Source organism: Schistocerca nitens, chromosome 8, assembly GCF_023898315.1.
Source record: "Schistocerca nitens isolate TAMUIC-IGC-003100 chromosome 8, iqSchNite1.1, whole genome shotgun sequence".
NCBI lineage: Eukaryota > Metazoa > Arthropoda > Insecta > Orthoptera > Acrididae > Schistocerca > Schistocerca nitens.
This window is the reverse complement of record NC_064621.1, coordinates 246,804,137-246,820,331: the sequence shown is the minus strand read 5'-3', so window position 1 is coordinate 246,820,331 and position 16,195 is coordinate 246,804,137. Positions and strand designations below refer to the sequence as shown.

General features: G+C 37.3%; 1 protein-coding gene across 1 annotated transcript in view; it reads left to right on the top strand.

Moving 5' to 3' along the window:
* Positions 1 to 15,532, top strand: part of LOC126198684 (protein O-mannosyl-transferase Tmtc3) — a 109,770-nt gene extending 94,238 nt beyond the window's left edge. The window contains exons 15-16 of the mRNA XM_049935179.1: positions 3,160 to 3,444; positions 8,967 to 15,532. Of these exons, the coding sequence (XP_049791136.1) occupies positions 3,160 to 3,444; positions 8,967 to 9,482 (801 nt within the window). The 3' untranslated portion in view covers positions 9,483 to 15,532. The remainder of the gene's footprint in view (positions 1 to 3,159; positions 3,445 to 8,966) is intronic.
* Positions 15,533 to 16,195: the final 663 nt, after the last annotated feature.

Below are 16,195 nucleotides of genomic sequence, written 5' to 3'. Positions count from 1 at the left end.
AAATGCCACCTTCCCAAACGCCGGCTTCACCTCTCTGATGGCTTCATTCATACCTCTGTCCTTACGAAGCCTACTAACCATCAGCAGTACCTGCTTTCACATTATTAATTGTAGCTGTTTATTGACAAAGTAATTATTTTTCAGAAGTACCATGAAACTTCATGTACACTGTTACATACATTCTCATTGTCAATAATAGTTGCAAATACACAAGAGTAGTCTCTATTCTGCTCAAAATTTTGTTGTTAAAATCAGCAACTTTAGCATATGGCAAATATCGTTGCAATTTTAGTGTAATTAACCACAAACTTCTTTTAATAAAACATTCTCCGGTTTCAAGCCGCGTCAAGTGGTTTACTGCCCACGAGCTTTCAGCAGAAATCTCCTCTGCCATTGTCAACTGGATTACTGTTGTGTGATTGTCAGTGCCATGCTTATATAGCCACGCCATCGCTCATGACGTCGCTCGTGACTTCACTGGTGCTCGGTCCCGCACCATATATGGTAATGTTTTGGCCACGCAACTCCCTCAACACCAGATCCCACACTGTACTCAGCTGCAATCAACTGTCTCTATTGAAGGTGTTGTCAGAAATTCTAATCTCTATGGCCTTGTTTATCAAGCTATCCCAGAAGCCATTAGTCCATTTAATAATAGACGTCTCATCGAATGCAACTCAGTGTCCATTTTCCAGAGCGTGTTCTACTACAGCTAACTTTTCACGACAGCGCAGATGGTAACACCTTTCATGTTCTATGCGGTGCTGTTCAATAGTGCAAACAGTATGGCCGACATAGAACTGCCCACATCCACACGGTATCTTGTAGGAACCGCGCGACCGCAACGGTTGCAGGTTCGAATCCTGCCTCGGACATGGGTGTGTGTGATGTCCTTAGGTTAGTTAGGTTTAAGTAGTTCTAAGTTCTAGGGGACTGATGACCTTAGAAGTTAAGTCCCATAGTGCTCAGAGCCATTTGAACCATTTGGTATCTTGTAAATTCCTGGTGTTCTGAGGCCTACATCATCTTTCACAGATTTCATTAGTTGCCAGATCTTTGCCGGAGGCCTGAAGATTGTGTCTGTTTTATGCCTCTTCAGGAGCCGACTAATCTTCCCTCTTGTCGAACCACAGAACGGTAAGAATGCAACCTGCTTGATGTCTTCTTCAGAGGTCTTCTTCCTTTGAGGCTTGGATGACACTGCTTGTGAGATCTGTTTGTTGTTGTAACCGTTTTCCTTAAAAACTTTGCGTTAGTGGCTCAATTCTCTCAGCAAGTTTTCAGATCTGAGATGGTTTCAGCTCGATGTACTAAGGACCTCAGAACTAACTGTTTCTGTGCTGGGTGATGGAAGCTGGCGGTGTGCAGATACCGATCTGTGTGGGTGGGCTTGCGGTAAACGCTATGACCTAGAGACCCATTGGGCTTACGGCGGACAAGCACATCCAAGAATAGCAGGGAACCCTCCTTCTCTACTTCCATTGTGAAGTTGTGTGGTTGTGGATGCTGTTGAGGTGCTCCAGGAACTCTTCTAACTTTTCTTGTCCATGTGGCCAAATGGCGAAGGTATCATTGATGTAGCGATAAAAGCAGCTTGGCTTTGCAAGCGATGTCTTCTAAATGCCCCATAAAGAGGTTTGCTACTACTGGAGCTAATGGACTTCCCATCACCACGCCATCAGTTTGGTTAAAATATTCTCCATCATGTAAGAAATATGATGATGTCAGAGTGTGCTTAAATAAATCCATGATGGTGTCATCAAAGAGCTGGAACAGCAAGTCAATACAGTCTGTGATGGGGACACGTGTGAATAAAGAAACCACATCGAAACTAACCATAATATCCCCTTCAGCAAGTCGCCGATTGATGAAGTCCATCATATTCTTTATATGGTGTCCACAGTGTTCAACGTGCATAGAGAGGAGGCTGGCCAGATGTTTAGCAAGTTTATAGGTCGGCGATCTGATGGTACTCACTATTGGCCTTAACAGTGTGTCCTTCTCATGCACCTTTGGCAGACCGTAGAACGTGAGTGGTCTTGGTGCCTTGGGGATGAAGTTCTTAATAGTATTCTCTTCCAGCAATGACCGTTTGAGAAGCTCTGAAGTCTTCCTCACTATTCTGGATGTTGGGTCCTGAGGTAATTTTTGGTATGTCTTCCTCCAATATCCATCTGATTTTTGCGTCATAGTCAGCTCATTCCATTAAGACCGGCAGCATTGCCCTTGTCAGCTGGTAGGGCGATGGCGAGAAGATCATTCCGGAGAGCACGGAGGCCACTGCATTCATCTCTAGTCATGTTTCAAGCTGGTGGTTTGGATTTTAAAAGAATACGGCTCATTTCTCTAGGAATTTCCACAACCACATCACTCGGAAACTTGTGAACCGCTTGTTCAACATCACTCAATATGTCTGCGACGGGGATGCTTCGTGGTGAAGGAACAAAGTCAAGTCCTTTCTTAAGTGCCAGGAATTTACAAGATACCATGTGGATGTGGGCAGTTCTATGTCGACTAGACTGTTTGCACTATTGAACAGTGCTGCATAGAACATGAAAGGTGTTACCGTCTGCGCCATCCCGAAAAGTCAGCTGTAGCAGAACATTCTCTGGAAAATGGACACCGAATTGCATTTGATGAGACATCTATTATTAAACAAACTAATGGCTTCTGGGATAGCATGATAAATGAAGCCATAGACATTAGAATCTCTGACAACACTTTCTATAGAGACGGTGTATTGCAGCTGAGTACAGCGTGGAATCCGGTGTTGAGGGAGTTGAAGCAGGCCCAGCAGTTGTGCTGCCAAAACATTACGATATATGGTGTGAGACCAAGCACCAGTGATGTCACGAGTGATGGCACGGCTAAATAAGCATAGCAGTGGCAACCACACGACAGTCATCCACTTGACAATGGCAGAGGAGATCTCTGCCGAAAGCTCATGGGCAGTAAACCACTTGACGCAGCTTGAAACCTGATAATGTTTTATTAACGGATATCACCACAAAAGCATGCATGCATTCATACACAAACTTCTTTTATGCTTGTATTTGTTAACCTAATTTTCTCCTCACTGATGTTAAGCACAATTGGCACCTAGTTTCCTGTGGACCAAGTCCCATTCTTTAGTTCATCTTTCCATTATTTTAATTTCAGGATGCAAATAACGAAAGAGTGCACTTCAATCTGGGCATGTTGGCAATGGATGACCGGGATATTGCTGGAGCAGAGCACTGGTTCAGACAAGCAGTCCAGTTAAAAGATGACTTCCGAAGTGCCCTCTTTAATCTCGCACTTCTCCTTGCTGATGATCATCGTCCACTGGAGGCAGCACCTTTTCTAAATCAACTTGTAAAATTTCATCCAGATCATATCAAAGGACTCATCCTGTTGGGAGACATTTATATTAACAACATAAAAGATCTGGATGCTGCAGAAGCTGTAAGTTCGTGGACAGAGTCCATTTTTCATTAAATGCAATCTGAGTTGCATAAAGTGTAATCATGCAATGTTTAAGCTACTGGACTGTCATTCTGGAGGAGCAAGGTTCACATATTTATCCACTCATACTAATTTAGGTTTTCTGTGATGTCACTAAATCAATTATGGTGAATGCTAAAATGATCCCATTGTAAAAGGGAACTGGCAATTTCCATTCTTGTCTGCCTCTGAATCTGATCCTAAGCAGATCTTTACCTATCAACACTAGGCATTTTCTAATTGGTCACATTACCTGTGCATTACACGCACTTCATTCTTCCATAGAAGATATAACCATCATTGTTTCTCTAAAGCAGGATGCATATCAAATTACAACATACTGATTTTAGTGCCATAAAAATAGATTTTAAGTGTGTTAAAAACTATAAATTATTTGTATGCTTATAACATGAAATTAATGTAATTCTGTGGCTTTTTAAAAACTATATATTTTACTGACTAGATGCTACATGTACAACTCCTCCTAAGTTTCATACAAAACAAGTTTGTTGAATCATATGGAGAGTTTTGCACTATACATTGTAGTACTTCTGGTTAGTTTAACAGCGAGTTGTATGAAGGGCAGTCATAAAGTTTTAATTTTCACTATGAAAAGATTAAAGCTGCATATTTACTTCTTTACTTTTTTTCAACATAAGTAATCAATTTTTGAAAATATAATAAATTAACAATGTAGGAAAAGACAGATTACTACTTACCATAAAGGAGACATGTCAAGTTGCAGACAGGCACAATTAAATGACACTAACATAAAGGTTTCGGTCACACCCTTCATCAGTAAAAGAGAGACACAGTTCATTCAAACACACAGGCAAGCACACCTCACGCACACATGACTGCCAACTCCACTATCTTGGCCCAGAATGCAACTACACATGAGATACATGCAGCAATCTGGAAGGGGCAGGGATAAGGAAGGGATAGTAGTGTATGGGTGAGGAGAGAGACGAACACTGTCTGGTGGAGTGTGCAGGGACTAGACTGCCAACAGATGCAGCATCAGTAAGCTGGGGGATGGGGGGGGAGCAGAAAAGGAGAGGAGCAGGGAAAGACGGACAGATACAGATACATTGGCAGAGGGCTGCAAATAAACAGGGTGGGAGATGAGAATGGGGAGGAGACGATAGGACAGAGGGAGTGGAAACTGTTGGTTGGATGGTGTGGGGACAGTATGTTACTGTAGGTTGAGGCCAGGATAATAACAGATAATTACAGAAGTAAAGAATGTGTTGAAAGGATAACTCCCATCTGCGCAATTCAGAAAAGCTGGTGGTGGAGGGAAGGATCCAGATGGCTCACTTAGTGATGCAGCCATTGAAATCAAGTGTTCTACATTCAGCTGCATGTTATGCCACATAGTGGAGTACTTTGCTGTTGGCCACAGTTTGGCAGTGACCGTTCATCCTGGCAGACAGTTGGTTGGTAGTCATACCAATATAAAAAGCTGTGTAATGATTGCAGTAGAACTGGTAAACGACAGGGTTGCTTTCACAGGTGGCCCAGCCCCTGATGGTGTAGGCTAAACCTGGACTGGAATAATGTAATTAGATAGATAAAATATCTACTAATTAAGCTGTGGCAGGGGAAAACACACACAAAAGTACTGAAAGTTGCATGCTTTTGGAGCCAGTGGCTCCATCTTCTGACAGAAGGTTTAAAGCAAAAGAAAGAGGGGTGAAAGATAAGGACTGGTGAGGTCTAGGAAATCGGGAGGGTTCAGAAAAGTCACCTGGAACTCCAGGTTAGCAGACATTTACTGGGCGGGATTAGAAGGAAAGACTGGTTGTTGGGGACTAAATTTTTCAAATGTTGACATTGAAGTCCCTAACAATCAATCTTTTCTTGTCATCCCATACAGTAAGTCTCACCTGAACTAGGTTCTGGGTGACTTTTCTGAACTATCCCCATTTCCTCAACCTTGCCAGTCCTTTTCCTTCACCCCTCTTCCTTCCCATTTAACCCTTTTGCCAGAAGAAAAAGCCACTGGCTCCAAAAGTTTGCAAATTTCAGTACCTTTTTATGTCTTTTCTGCTGGTGCTGCTGCGTGGTAAGTAGTTTTTTTATCTAGCTAATTACACTATACTTACTTTTTTTTTTTTTTTAAGTATATGTCTGCAGTCCTGATACACACTGAAATCCCCACACCACACTGTTGTAGCATGCTGGTTGAGGAGCAAAACAAAATGGCACAGCCAGTTGATAAAGTATAATATTATGCAGTAATTAGCTTTCAGCATTTGATGGGTCAATGCTAAAACTTGCCATGCTGAGTTAGTGGAAGTGTGCGGCCAGAATGCACCATCATATGACACCATGTTATATGGTGCAGAAGTGTCCAGAGTGATCATCACACAAGTCTCAATGACAAAAACAAGGTGGAAGACCACCTCCTTGTGTGAGGAAGTGCAAGAAAAGTGAAATCCTGGTGCTTGAAGTCCAGTATGTCACAATTCAGTCAATAGTGGAAGAAGTGAAAATTAGTCCTGGATAAGTTATCAATGTCTGGTATGACTGCTCACACCGATTCAAGAAAGCCAATGAACCGAGGCAACGATGGACATGTTGCACCTGTGTCGGGACAATACAGATCACTCCTTCACCCAGATAATTACCATGGAAGAATTCTGAGTATCTCACTATGACCCCAAGACAAAGGAGTTGAGCAAACAGTGTAAACAAGTGGATTCATGAGTGCCAAAATAGTGAAGATCCAGTCATCATCATCATTAGGCAAGGTACTGCTGAATATTTTTTCAGGACTTTCATGGTGTGTTGCTAACACAGTATACAAGCTATCACACTAGCATATTAATCTCCTGATGAGCTTATGGGAGACTGCCAAGATGAAGTATTGCCTAAAGTTTTTCATGTGGGTATTTTCACTCCTCGGCAACATCCCTACTCATGCTCCATAGAGACAGTTACACATACTGTTTCTTTTATTTTGTGGCTCTAACTTGAACTTATAATTGGCCTTCTTTTAACATTATTGTTGTTGTTATTATTATTATTATTATTGTTATTATTATTATTACTACTTCTTTTTACCAATGTGTAACTCCTCTGTATGTTAAATGTATTTCTGATTATAACTGTTGGGTAAAAGTGTATATTATTATTCTTCTCTATTTCAGCAATTCCCTTTCCCTTATGCTTGAGATGTTGATGCCTGTTGTAATCATGTCTTTGGTTTTGAAGTTTTGCCTGTTACTACTTGTGTTTTGAGATTGAAAGCAGTACCATAATAACAGTTCAAAAAGCTAGACAACTTATCAAACTCTTTATTGGTGTCATCTATCTGAGAAACTTGTTCCCACTATTATCACTATTATAGGGAAGTGATTGTTTTTATGTTATAAGTATTGAACTTTTGTGATGTAGAGGATGTCAAATCAAACATCTTTCAGCCATCTAGTTTCCAAACTTATTTTATTTGGCTACCAGTTTCGGTGATTTACTACCCCATCTTCAGTCCCCTGACCGATGTATAAGAAGATTCCACCTCAGTTCTAGTCAAAACAGAGGCCAGCATTCGACTACTGGTATCTGTAGATTTTTGCTTGCTATAGCGATCACTTCAACCACACCTGACTCTAACTTGAGCTTATCATTGTCCTTCTTTTATTATTATTATTATTATTATTACTATTGGTTGTTATTTGTTGTGATGGTTGAAGTGATCATTATAGCAAGCTGAAATCTACTGATACCAGTATTCAAATGCTGGCCCCTGTTTTGACCAGAACTAGGTGGACTCTTCCTAAACATTGGTCAGCAGCCTGAAGATGGCGTAGCAAATCGCCGAAACTGGTAACTAAATAAAATAAGATTGGAAACTGGACCGCTTGCTGAAAGGTGTTTGATTTGACATCCTGTATCGAACAGCTTGAGTCCTGCAACCATCTCTGAAAAGATGTACATACAGATTCTTGATGTTAGTTCTTTTATAGTTGTGGGTGGACATTACACCATTGACCTGATGAGGTAGTACCACTGATACTTTGTAAGACAGCACCCCATCATTCCTTTGTAGCTTCATTGAGCTCAAAAACATATGAACATATAATATTAAGTTTTCTTGTCCTTTATTACAAAAACTATGCTCACTTACATTTTCACTATTATTTACATGACTGTTTGTTGTTGAAAGGTATATACACGTGTAGTATATTTATTTGTCTGCGATAGCAGCAACATCCAATACATTCACAAGTGGCCTATAACAGGATGTTAAGCTCTCTTTAGACAGCACAGTGACATCCTGTCACCCATTTGAAGCATATTTCATCGGGTACAATGCAGTCTATTTTAGATCTGAAAATTATACTTACAAGTGATATTTTATGCTTTTTATTGAGGTATCCTTATTTGGAAAAGAGAACTGAGATCAAAGCAATATTTGCCAATAGAGGGAATGTGCACTCAACTTGCCAACATTATCAATGAAGTATCATAATTTACTTAAGCTCTAAAGTAAACACTTCCTTTTTAAATTTATTTCTCCACTGCATTGTAGTTAGTTTGAAAGCCATGAACTTAGGCTTTGTTGTGGTCAGTTATACCAGTACCTTCATCCATGACATGTTATCACATGTTCAGAATGAAGGAGTTAATAACTTCTTCCTGTCATTCACAAGACTCTGCATCTCTAAACTTTTATTCTGCTAAAATTATCTTTTTGTTTATGTCATTCCAGGTTCCTTGTCACAGTAATAATTAGAGAACAGCTCATTGGGAGTCCGCTTTTGTTTATCATTCATGTGGATACCCTTGCATATCCAGTTGTCATGTGATAATCTTTGTTGTATCATATGTGGAGAACATTATAAATTTCATCAACATTTTCTGTATTCAGAATTTTCACAAGGAAAGAATACATTTTATGCAGTAGTTTTATAACTGTTTGCCACCTGACATATGGTCTCATACCACTCGGATTGTGCAAGTGCTCCAGTGACATATTTTTAATGCCCATCTCCTTAATATCTTACATATGCCCACTGTAGCACTTACATCAATGAAACTTCTGCTTCAGAACCCTAAACAATGCCTGCAAGAAGTACTGGATTTCATTTTGCTGTATTATTTTTTGCCATTGGCCACTGAAATCATAGTTGTTAAAACAATTGTTGAGTGCCACTATATAAGTCGGTGTGGTTGTCTAATATGCTATGTGTGTTATCCTCACCCCCAACCACCTTCTCATGTGAGTCACTTCCAATCATTGAGAGCATTGAGAGTGGATGGTGTCTATAGTGTTACAATTTCTGATTGACTAACAACAAGCAACAGCTATTCTTACAGTCAGAATTTTACTTATGGTGCTGGTATTGCACATAATATATAAATAGTGAAGAAATTAGGTTAAAAGTAGCATAATCTTTCCATAATTTCATTGTATATTTTTGGGTTGTATCAGTTTATTGTGTTCAGTGATAATTTTCATTCATTCTCATTTTCAGTGTTATAAAAGAATTCTGCAACTAGACCCAGAAAATGTTCAAGGGCTGCACAATCTTTGTGTTGTGTATGTTGAGCGTGGAAATCTCCTGAAGGCAGAAACATGCCTGCTTCGTGCCCATCGACTTGCACCTGAAGAGGATTATGTTTTACGCCATCTTGGTATTGTACAGTCACGTATTAATAAGCTACAACTCCGGCAAGATCCAGATGCACTGGCAGCAGCAGCAGCCAGTGATGATGGCTTTTCATTTGAAGATCCAGTATCTACAGAAGGCAGGTTGCCCATTGAAAACAGAAGCATTGACTCAGCATCAGCAGAAGGCAGTGAGACAAAATTAGCAGATAATGCTGCAAGTCAAAGGGTACACGAGACAGGACAGAAGAATGTACCTCATGGAAGGAATAGTATTCCAGAGTCCTTCAGTCCAGCATTCGTCGAGTACCCCAAGAAAGATACACGCAGGAAGACAGTAATGAGCCGTAACACAGAAATGAATAGGTTGTCATCATCTTAGCACATAGGAATGATCCTTAGTTATTGCAGACACAAAAATAATACTGTATAGATTTTTGTTTCTATGTGAAGGACTATTTTTGTGCATCTAACAATGTAAGACTGGAAGGGTGGTGTTGGCACATCCAGTAGTAGCATCAAATGATTTTATTTCAGTTCAGACAGAGTATGTATGTCCACATATTTTGTCATCTATCAAATAGTCACATCCTTCTGCCTATCCCTGTCCCTTTATTTATATCTGCATCCATTAACCTCTTTTTTTCTTGGATTGATAGATGGATGACAGTAGAGAAATTGGCAAAGCATTCTATCAAACCAAATTGTCATGTTCCACAATGAATTTTTAACATCCAATAAATAGTAAGTAGAGTCCGCTCAGGATATAGCTGTGACGTGCAGTGACCAGTTTTCGTCAAAAGTACTGGGCGAATTCATTCATTTGTTCAGAAGTGGAGTGTACACATGTTTTTGCCCAGTCACCAACATGCTGTGAAGATAGAATCAAGGCACATGCCGTACAGTATTTATCAAACAATTTTACAGAAACTATTTGGTAAAAAAAATTCGTTATTGCATTACTTGTAGGTTTTTATGTCAGCTTCATGATGATGTGGCACCATTTCATTAATGGTCATAGTTACTGTTATATTTACATTTAACTAAAACACTGAACAAAATTCAAAAAATGAAAAACAGGGGTCACTACGATTTTGTGTTTCGTACATATTACATAATATGTTGCTATGTATGAAATTCAGCTAAGATATTGAATTTTTCAGTAGACTTGGCTGAAGGTCCCTGTCATCAATCTCAAGAAAACTGATCTGATGTAGCACATTGATTTGCAGTCATATGTGTCAGCAATAAAGCCATAAAGAAATAGCCACAACATTCTTTGTATTTCATAAATTGTGTGAGATATCGAAAAGAGATTTGGAATATTATAGCAAGCAAAGACGAGAGTATTTTGCCACATGGTTATTATGCAAAACTCTATTATCTACCATGTTATTCCATTAACTACAGACCTTTCTAGGGAAAGAATGTAATTTTTAAGGGTAGTCAATAGCTGGTGTTACAAAAAAGTTGCTGGATTTGGAACGACATAACAGAAGACATGGCACAAATTATTTTTATACCGAGGATATGTTTTTTCATAAGCTATTAACCTTAGTTTTCCTCATTTCCTAACTTAATAAACCATGTTTCTAGAATTCTCTTGCAGTTACATCTGCACAAGACGTTAGTGAGGTGATATTATGTAAACTCTGCTGCGTTTTGGGGAAAAAAGCAAATTTTAATATGGTAACAAGAGAAATGTAGGTTTTACAGCAAATTTGCCACTCATGATGCTTCTCTGAAAATTACACATGGTAAAAAGCCAGGCAAAAATAAATCAAGGCTTTTGTTGCATTATCAGTGGAATTCTTTCTAGATACCAACCAAATCATGGGTGACAGTAGATATTTTTGAATTGTCACCATGCAAGTGTGGGCATGGAGGGACTCCACTTAATATTTACAGAAAATGTGAGTGCAGACTTCAGTTTAGAACAGTACTTCCCCTCCAGTGCTCAGCTTTTCCCATACATCACCTGCCCGCAACCCCTACCACTACCAGTCTCACCATGCTTGCCCTGCCTGTTGTGCATCTACCAGCCACATTATTCTCCGTGGATTCTAATGAAGAGTTTCATGGCTTATTTCTAATTGGGGTGCTGTGAAAGCATTTTTATCCTCTGTAGCTTCTTTTAGTGAGGGCTCACATTTTATTGAAAATTACTTCTTGTTAAAGTTTCATTCCATGTTTTTGGGGGATATTTCTGTATTGTTTTAGTGGAACTCGATCAGAAACAGAGAATTCATAGATGGAAGCCCACCAGTTGATGAAAAACTGTCTGCTCATCTGATAGGTTGTTATGTACATCATTACCAGTTGTGGGATGTTATATGTGATTGCTATGCTAGTTTGTATTGACTGAAAAGAAATTCAGTCTTACAGCAGAATATCATATCATGCTAGATCAACTAAAGGGCCTAGGATGAAGCATCTGATTGTAATAAGAACTATTTAAATACTTCTGTCTTTCTTATATCAATTTTAGAAGAGGATATTTGCATTTTATACAAAAGAACAACAAACAATATAAACATTACCTTATTAAAATTTGTACATAATTGGCAGGCTGACAGTCATCAAAGTAGGTTACCTGATGGAAAAATTAATAGAATGTGAGAGGCTGTCAGACAGTACTCTGTTAATAGGTAGATAGGGCTGCACAGATGTCAACTAACTCTTATATTCCTGAACATACAAAGGTTTTTGCACCATGCTGACACAAAAATATGAAGGTATGGACTACTTACATAATAATTGTTTGTACATGCAAAGAAAAGATTTTAAGCAGTGGCCATGTCCTACAGGTGCATTTATGGATTATTAAAAAAAATATACATTGTAACACAGTGCTGTTAAGGACAAATTGTTTTGTAGGAACATTATTTTACTTTCTCCACATTTTTCGTGGATTTACCTATAAACTGAAACTTTCCATTAGAAAATGTCAAGGCAATCAGATCTTGCATACTCTGTCTGAAATTTTTAATACTGATGTGCATTTTGCCACACACCATCACTTTTTATTCATTCTTTATATTTTATTCATTTGGTAATTACCTTTGCATTTCAGTAATAAATTATTTCCATGCTTCAGATAACCCCTGAGTAAAACTGATGTGGATGAAAGTGTATGGCCTCTTTCCCAAACTCATTTTTTTCTGTTGGCTTTAATTTTATAATATTCATGTTCTAATGCTTGAAGTGGAAACTTAGTGCCAGCAAAGCAGTTAATTGAGATTTGCTTTCTAAAACTATATTCTGTGTAGATTATATTTGTTCTGTAAACAAAGTTTTTGAGGAAATTCCATATTTATTTTTATGGAGAACTAGTTTCTGGCAAGTACTGACATTATCACAGTTTTAGTGCACAGTAAGATGAGTTCCTATTGCTTTAGTGTTTTATGAAATGTATTATTGGATATATGTGTTGTACAACTTTTCAGTATTTCAATGTACTGTTTCAAAGTATTTTTAGAAATGTGATTCAGCTTCTTATTTTTCTTCTAACAATAAGCTTTTCTTGTGCAATAGTATATTTAGTTAAGAGTGAAGTGGAAAAAGTACATTTATTTTTAACATTGGCAATGGACAAATAAAGATGCTTCCTATTTCCTCTGAATAGTTGTGTGTGTGTGTGTGTGTGTGTGTGTGTGTGTGTGTGTGTTTAAGGCAGCTAGTGTACTGGCAGGTATTCACACTGTTGTTCCTGTTATGTTTGTTGCAACAGTTACAACAGTGTTGATATAGTCTTTTTGAAAAATTGCTACATATAAAAATGAGTTCAGCTGCCAAGATGTACTGGAAGGCTGATGTGAATTGTAAGATTTTTTTGATATAAACAACTATTTTTCAATTTCCATTAGTCTATAAATTGTGGCTGTATGTGGAATTATTCTGCAAATCAAAGAATATGCACACACAATTTTCTGTACACAGTTACATGTAATTTTTTGTTGTATATTGTAAAATGTTCAAAATGTTCCCAGGAGTACTTTCTTCAGGCTGATTCATACTGCTACTTATGTTTATAAATATTTGGAAAACACATCTGACTATGTCAGTAATCCACTATGTTATTCATTGTAGGTTTAAAGAGTCACAAGTCTAAAACATTATGCATTGCTATAATATGTCAAAAATTGCCACACGTTTTGCTTTTTTTCCCTTTCACAAGAACTATTTTTCCCAGCCTTCCTCTCTGTTACAATACTGCATTCCGTAGGAATTCTATCAACTTACTACAGTATGAAATAAATTCACCCAAGGAACTGAGTGCTGAAGAGAAAAAAGGTCAACATTCTTGTAGTTGTCATGCACATACTATGTCTTCAAATGCAACTCAAAAGTATATTTGTAAGTGGTGGGTATAAATTTAGACTGATAACCTTGACTCTCAGAGATTGAATAAAATATGAGAGTTGTTACAATGAAATTATTAATTTTTCAAGAACCTATTGAGAAATTTAGCAAATGTTATGTGAACAACTTACTATTACCAAACAATCTTTTGCCCTAATCTTTTTTCCTCCTTTCATGTGATGTAAGACACTTGTTCCTCTTGTCTATCAGTGCTCTTAGCCATCTAGTTATTGCATCAGGATAATGTCTCATCTACAGATTTCATGACAAACATGGTATTTTGTAAACAGAATCTCTGCAAGTTATAACTGAAAAGTGATATACGATCTGAATGAAAATCTTGATGCAAATTTTTTTTGTGAATTCAGGGAACTTTTTGAACTATGAAGTGCAATTTCTATTTTTTAAATTGCAGTTTGCTTTGTTTCATTGGTATATTTTGGTACTCCTACTTTATCTCTGGATCTCAGTCATCTTTTAATTATGTGGTTAAGATTTCAGTATTTACTAATCAAAGTATGTGTGATAGTTTACCTCTCAGTTTAAACACTGATTCTTAGGCAGTGGCATATAAAACTTGAATTGAATGAACTTTTGTACTGAGAGGGTAGGTCTTGTGATTCCAGAGCACACACAGATGATTTTTAAAGAATATAAATATTTATATATATATATATAAATGTGTATATGGTGCCTTGTACAAATGAAAAATTTCTAAGGCAAAGATGAGTTTTTGTAAGATATGATAAATATTTTTATATGTTTGTGAGAGCTAAATGTTCAGGAAGCTAATAAAAATATATGTTAAATATAGCAGCTAAAATGAAATATTTAAGTGGTGTTGAGAGGTTTAATGACGTATAGATTAACCTTTAAAGAGTAGTATAGAGGCAGTGTGATAAATGTGTTTTGTATTCATTATATGTACACTGTGTTGTATGGTAACTGTAGTTTTATATCAGAGCAGTTGGATATAAAATTTTGATCAGTTTTCTTATTCTTCCAGTTATTCTTGTGTTGGGATTTGACTTTTTCTCATGGCTGGGCTTCCTTCATAGATGCCGAGAATTCTTTCCTGCTCCATACAGAAAATATCACTTTAAATTATTCAGAAATATGTTTGAAAGAGAGACGTAACAGTTAGTGTTCTTCAGTATATTGTGATTGTGTAAGAACTCATTTTATGCATTGTGAATTTGATACAAGAAAGCTGATCATGTTCTATCCAATTGCCTTATTAAATGTTTTCTGCCAACTGCAACCTATTGAAACAGCTGCTAATATGATTGCTCAGAGATCTATTTTCAAAAATATAGAAGACAAATTTTATCTTATGCATGAACAGATGGTCCCATTGGACATTGGCAGATTATAAGAGTTTTGTTGATTTTCTGAAGTCAAAAACCATTGTCTGTTTCATTTTCAATGGGTATTTATTATGTGGATAAATTTGTCATATTTTGGACCCTAAGTTTGCCACAGAATATTTTCGGTCACTGTGATATTAATGTGGTGAATTTATTGGGTCTCATATTTTAAAGAGATACTTAGTCCATATAGCAACATTGATTTTGTCACAAGTCTTCATTTTATTACTGGAGTTGTCAGTTATGTTAGAACTCTTTATTTCAACCCTTTTGTCTGCTTTTTAAATTTTCAGTTATTGATGAAATATATAAAACTCCCAAAAAGGAGAGGAAAAATCCATTATGGTTAGGGCAATCAGTAAAATACTTATTAGACTATAACGTACAATCCAATAGGATGCATCATGCATGTTATTGAAAATTATAGCATCATGTAATGTCAGCTGTGACAATCCTTGTTCCAGGAATGAATCATAATTATATACAGAATGTGAAAAGAGATTTCAAAATAAAGAAAATAAATGTATATGGAGAATGTCCACTGTCCAGTTTAGAAAAATAAAATAAAATTGATATATATCCAGAGAAGTGTGGACTGCATTGTCTAATTGTGACAGATGTAATAAAATCCAGAATTGTGTTATACTTTAAATCACTGTGTAATTTATAATAAAAAAAAATAAAACTGTGTGCTGGACATGTATTTTGAAGTTCTCAGGCATTCATGAACTAATACTGTTACACATCCTACATCATATCCCAGTTTAGCATTTCCCCTTTATGACTAACCCGTTAACGGAGACATTGCCATTTATCACAGCTGCTTACTATTAAAAATAGTCATTATTGTGTTGGGTAAATTTTAGATACTTAATCAAAATATTGATTAAATTTGAGCAAAAATTGTCTGAAATGCCAAGCATGGTCAGTTGCGTGAAAAGGAAAATTCATGTAATAAAAAAAAAAAAAAATATATATATGAAGGAGAATTCTGCCTAGTACCTACCTGCAGGAGGCTGAATTTTTAGTACTGCTGGTAACACAATAGAAGTGCACAAATCTATCCTAGCTTTTGAAACCAGTACTTCCTTTCTGAAGGAGGAAAGAGGGATAGTTTAGGATAGCTTAAAAGGGTGGAGAGGAAGAGGCAGTGTATTTGTCAGGGTCAAGATGGGCAAGGATTGATCAGGTAAACTAAAGGAGGGATTACAAAATCTTCTCGGGCTTCCAGCTGCATCAAGTGGTTAAAACTCCAGTGGAAGCCAAGGAAGAATTTATTAATTATATTGCCACAAGGCCATGAACTCGTATAAAGGAGGGATTGTGAGAAGGATGGGCTGCAGCCAAAGATGGAGGATTTTTGATG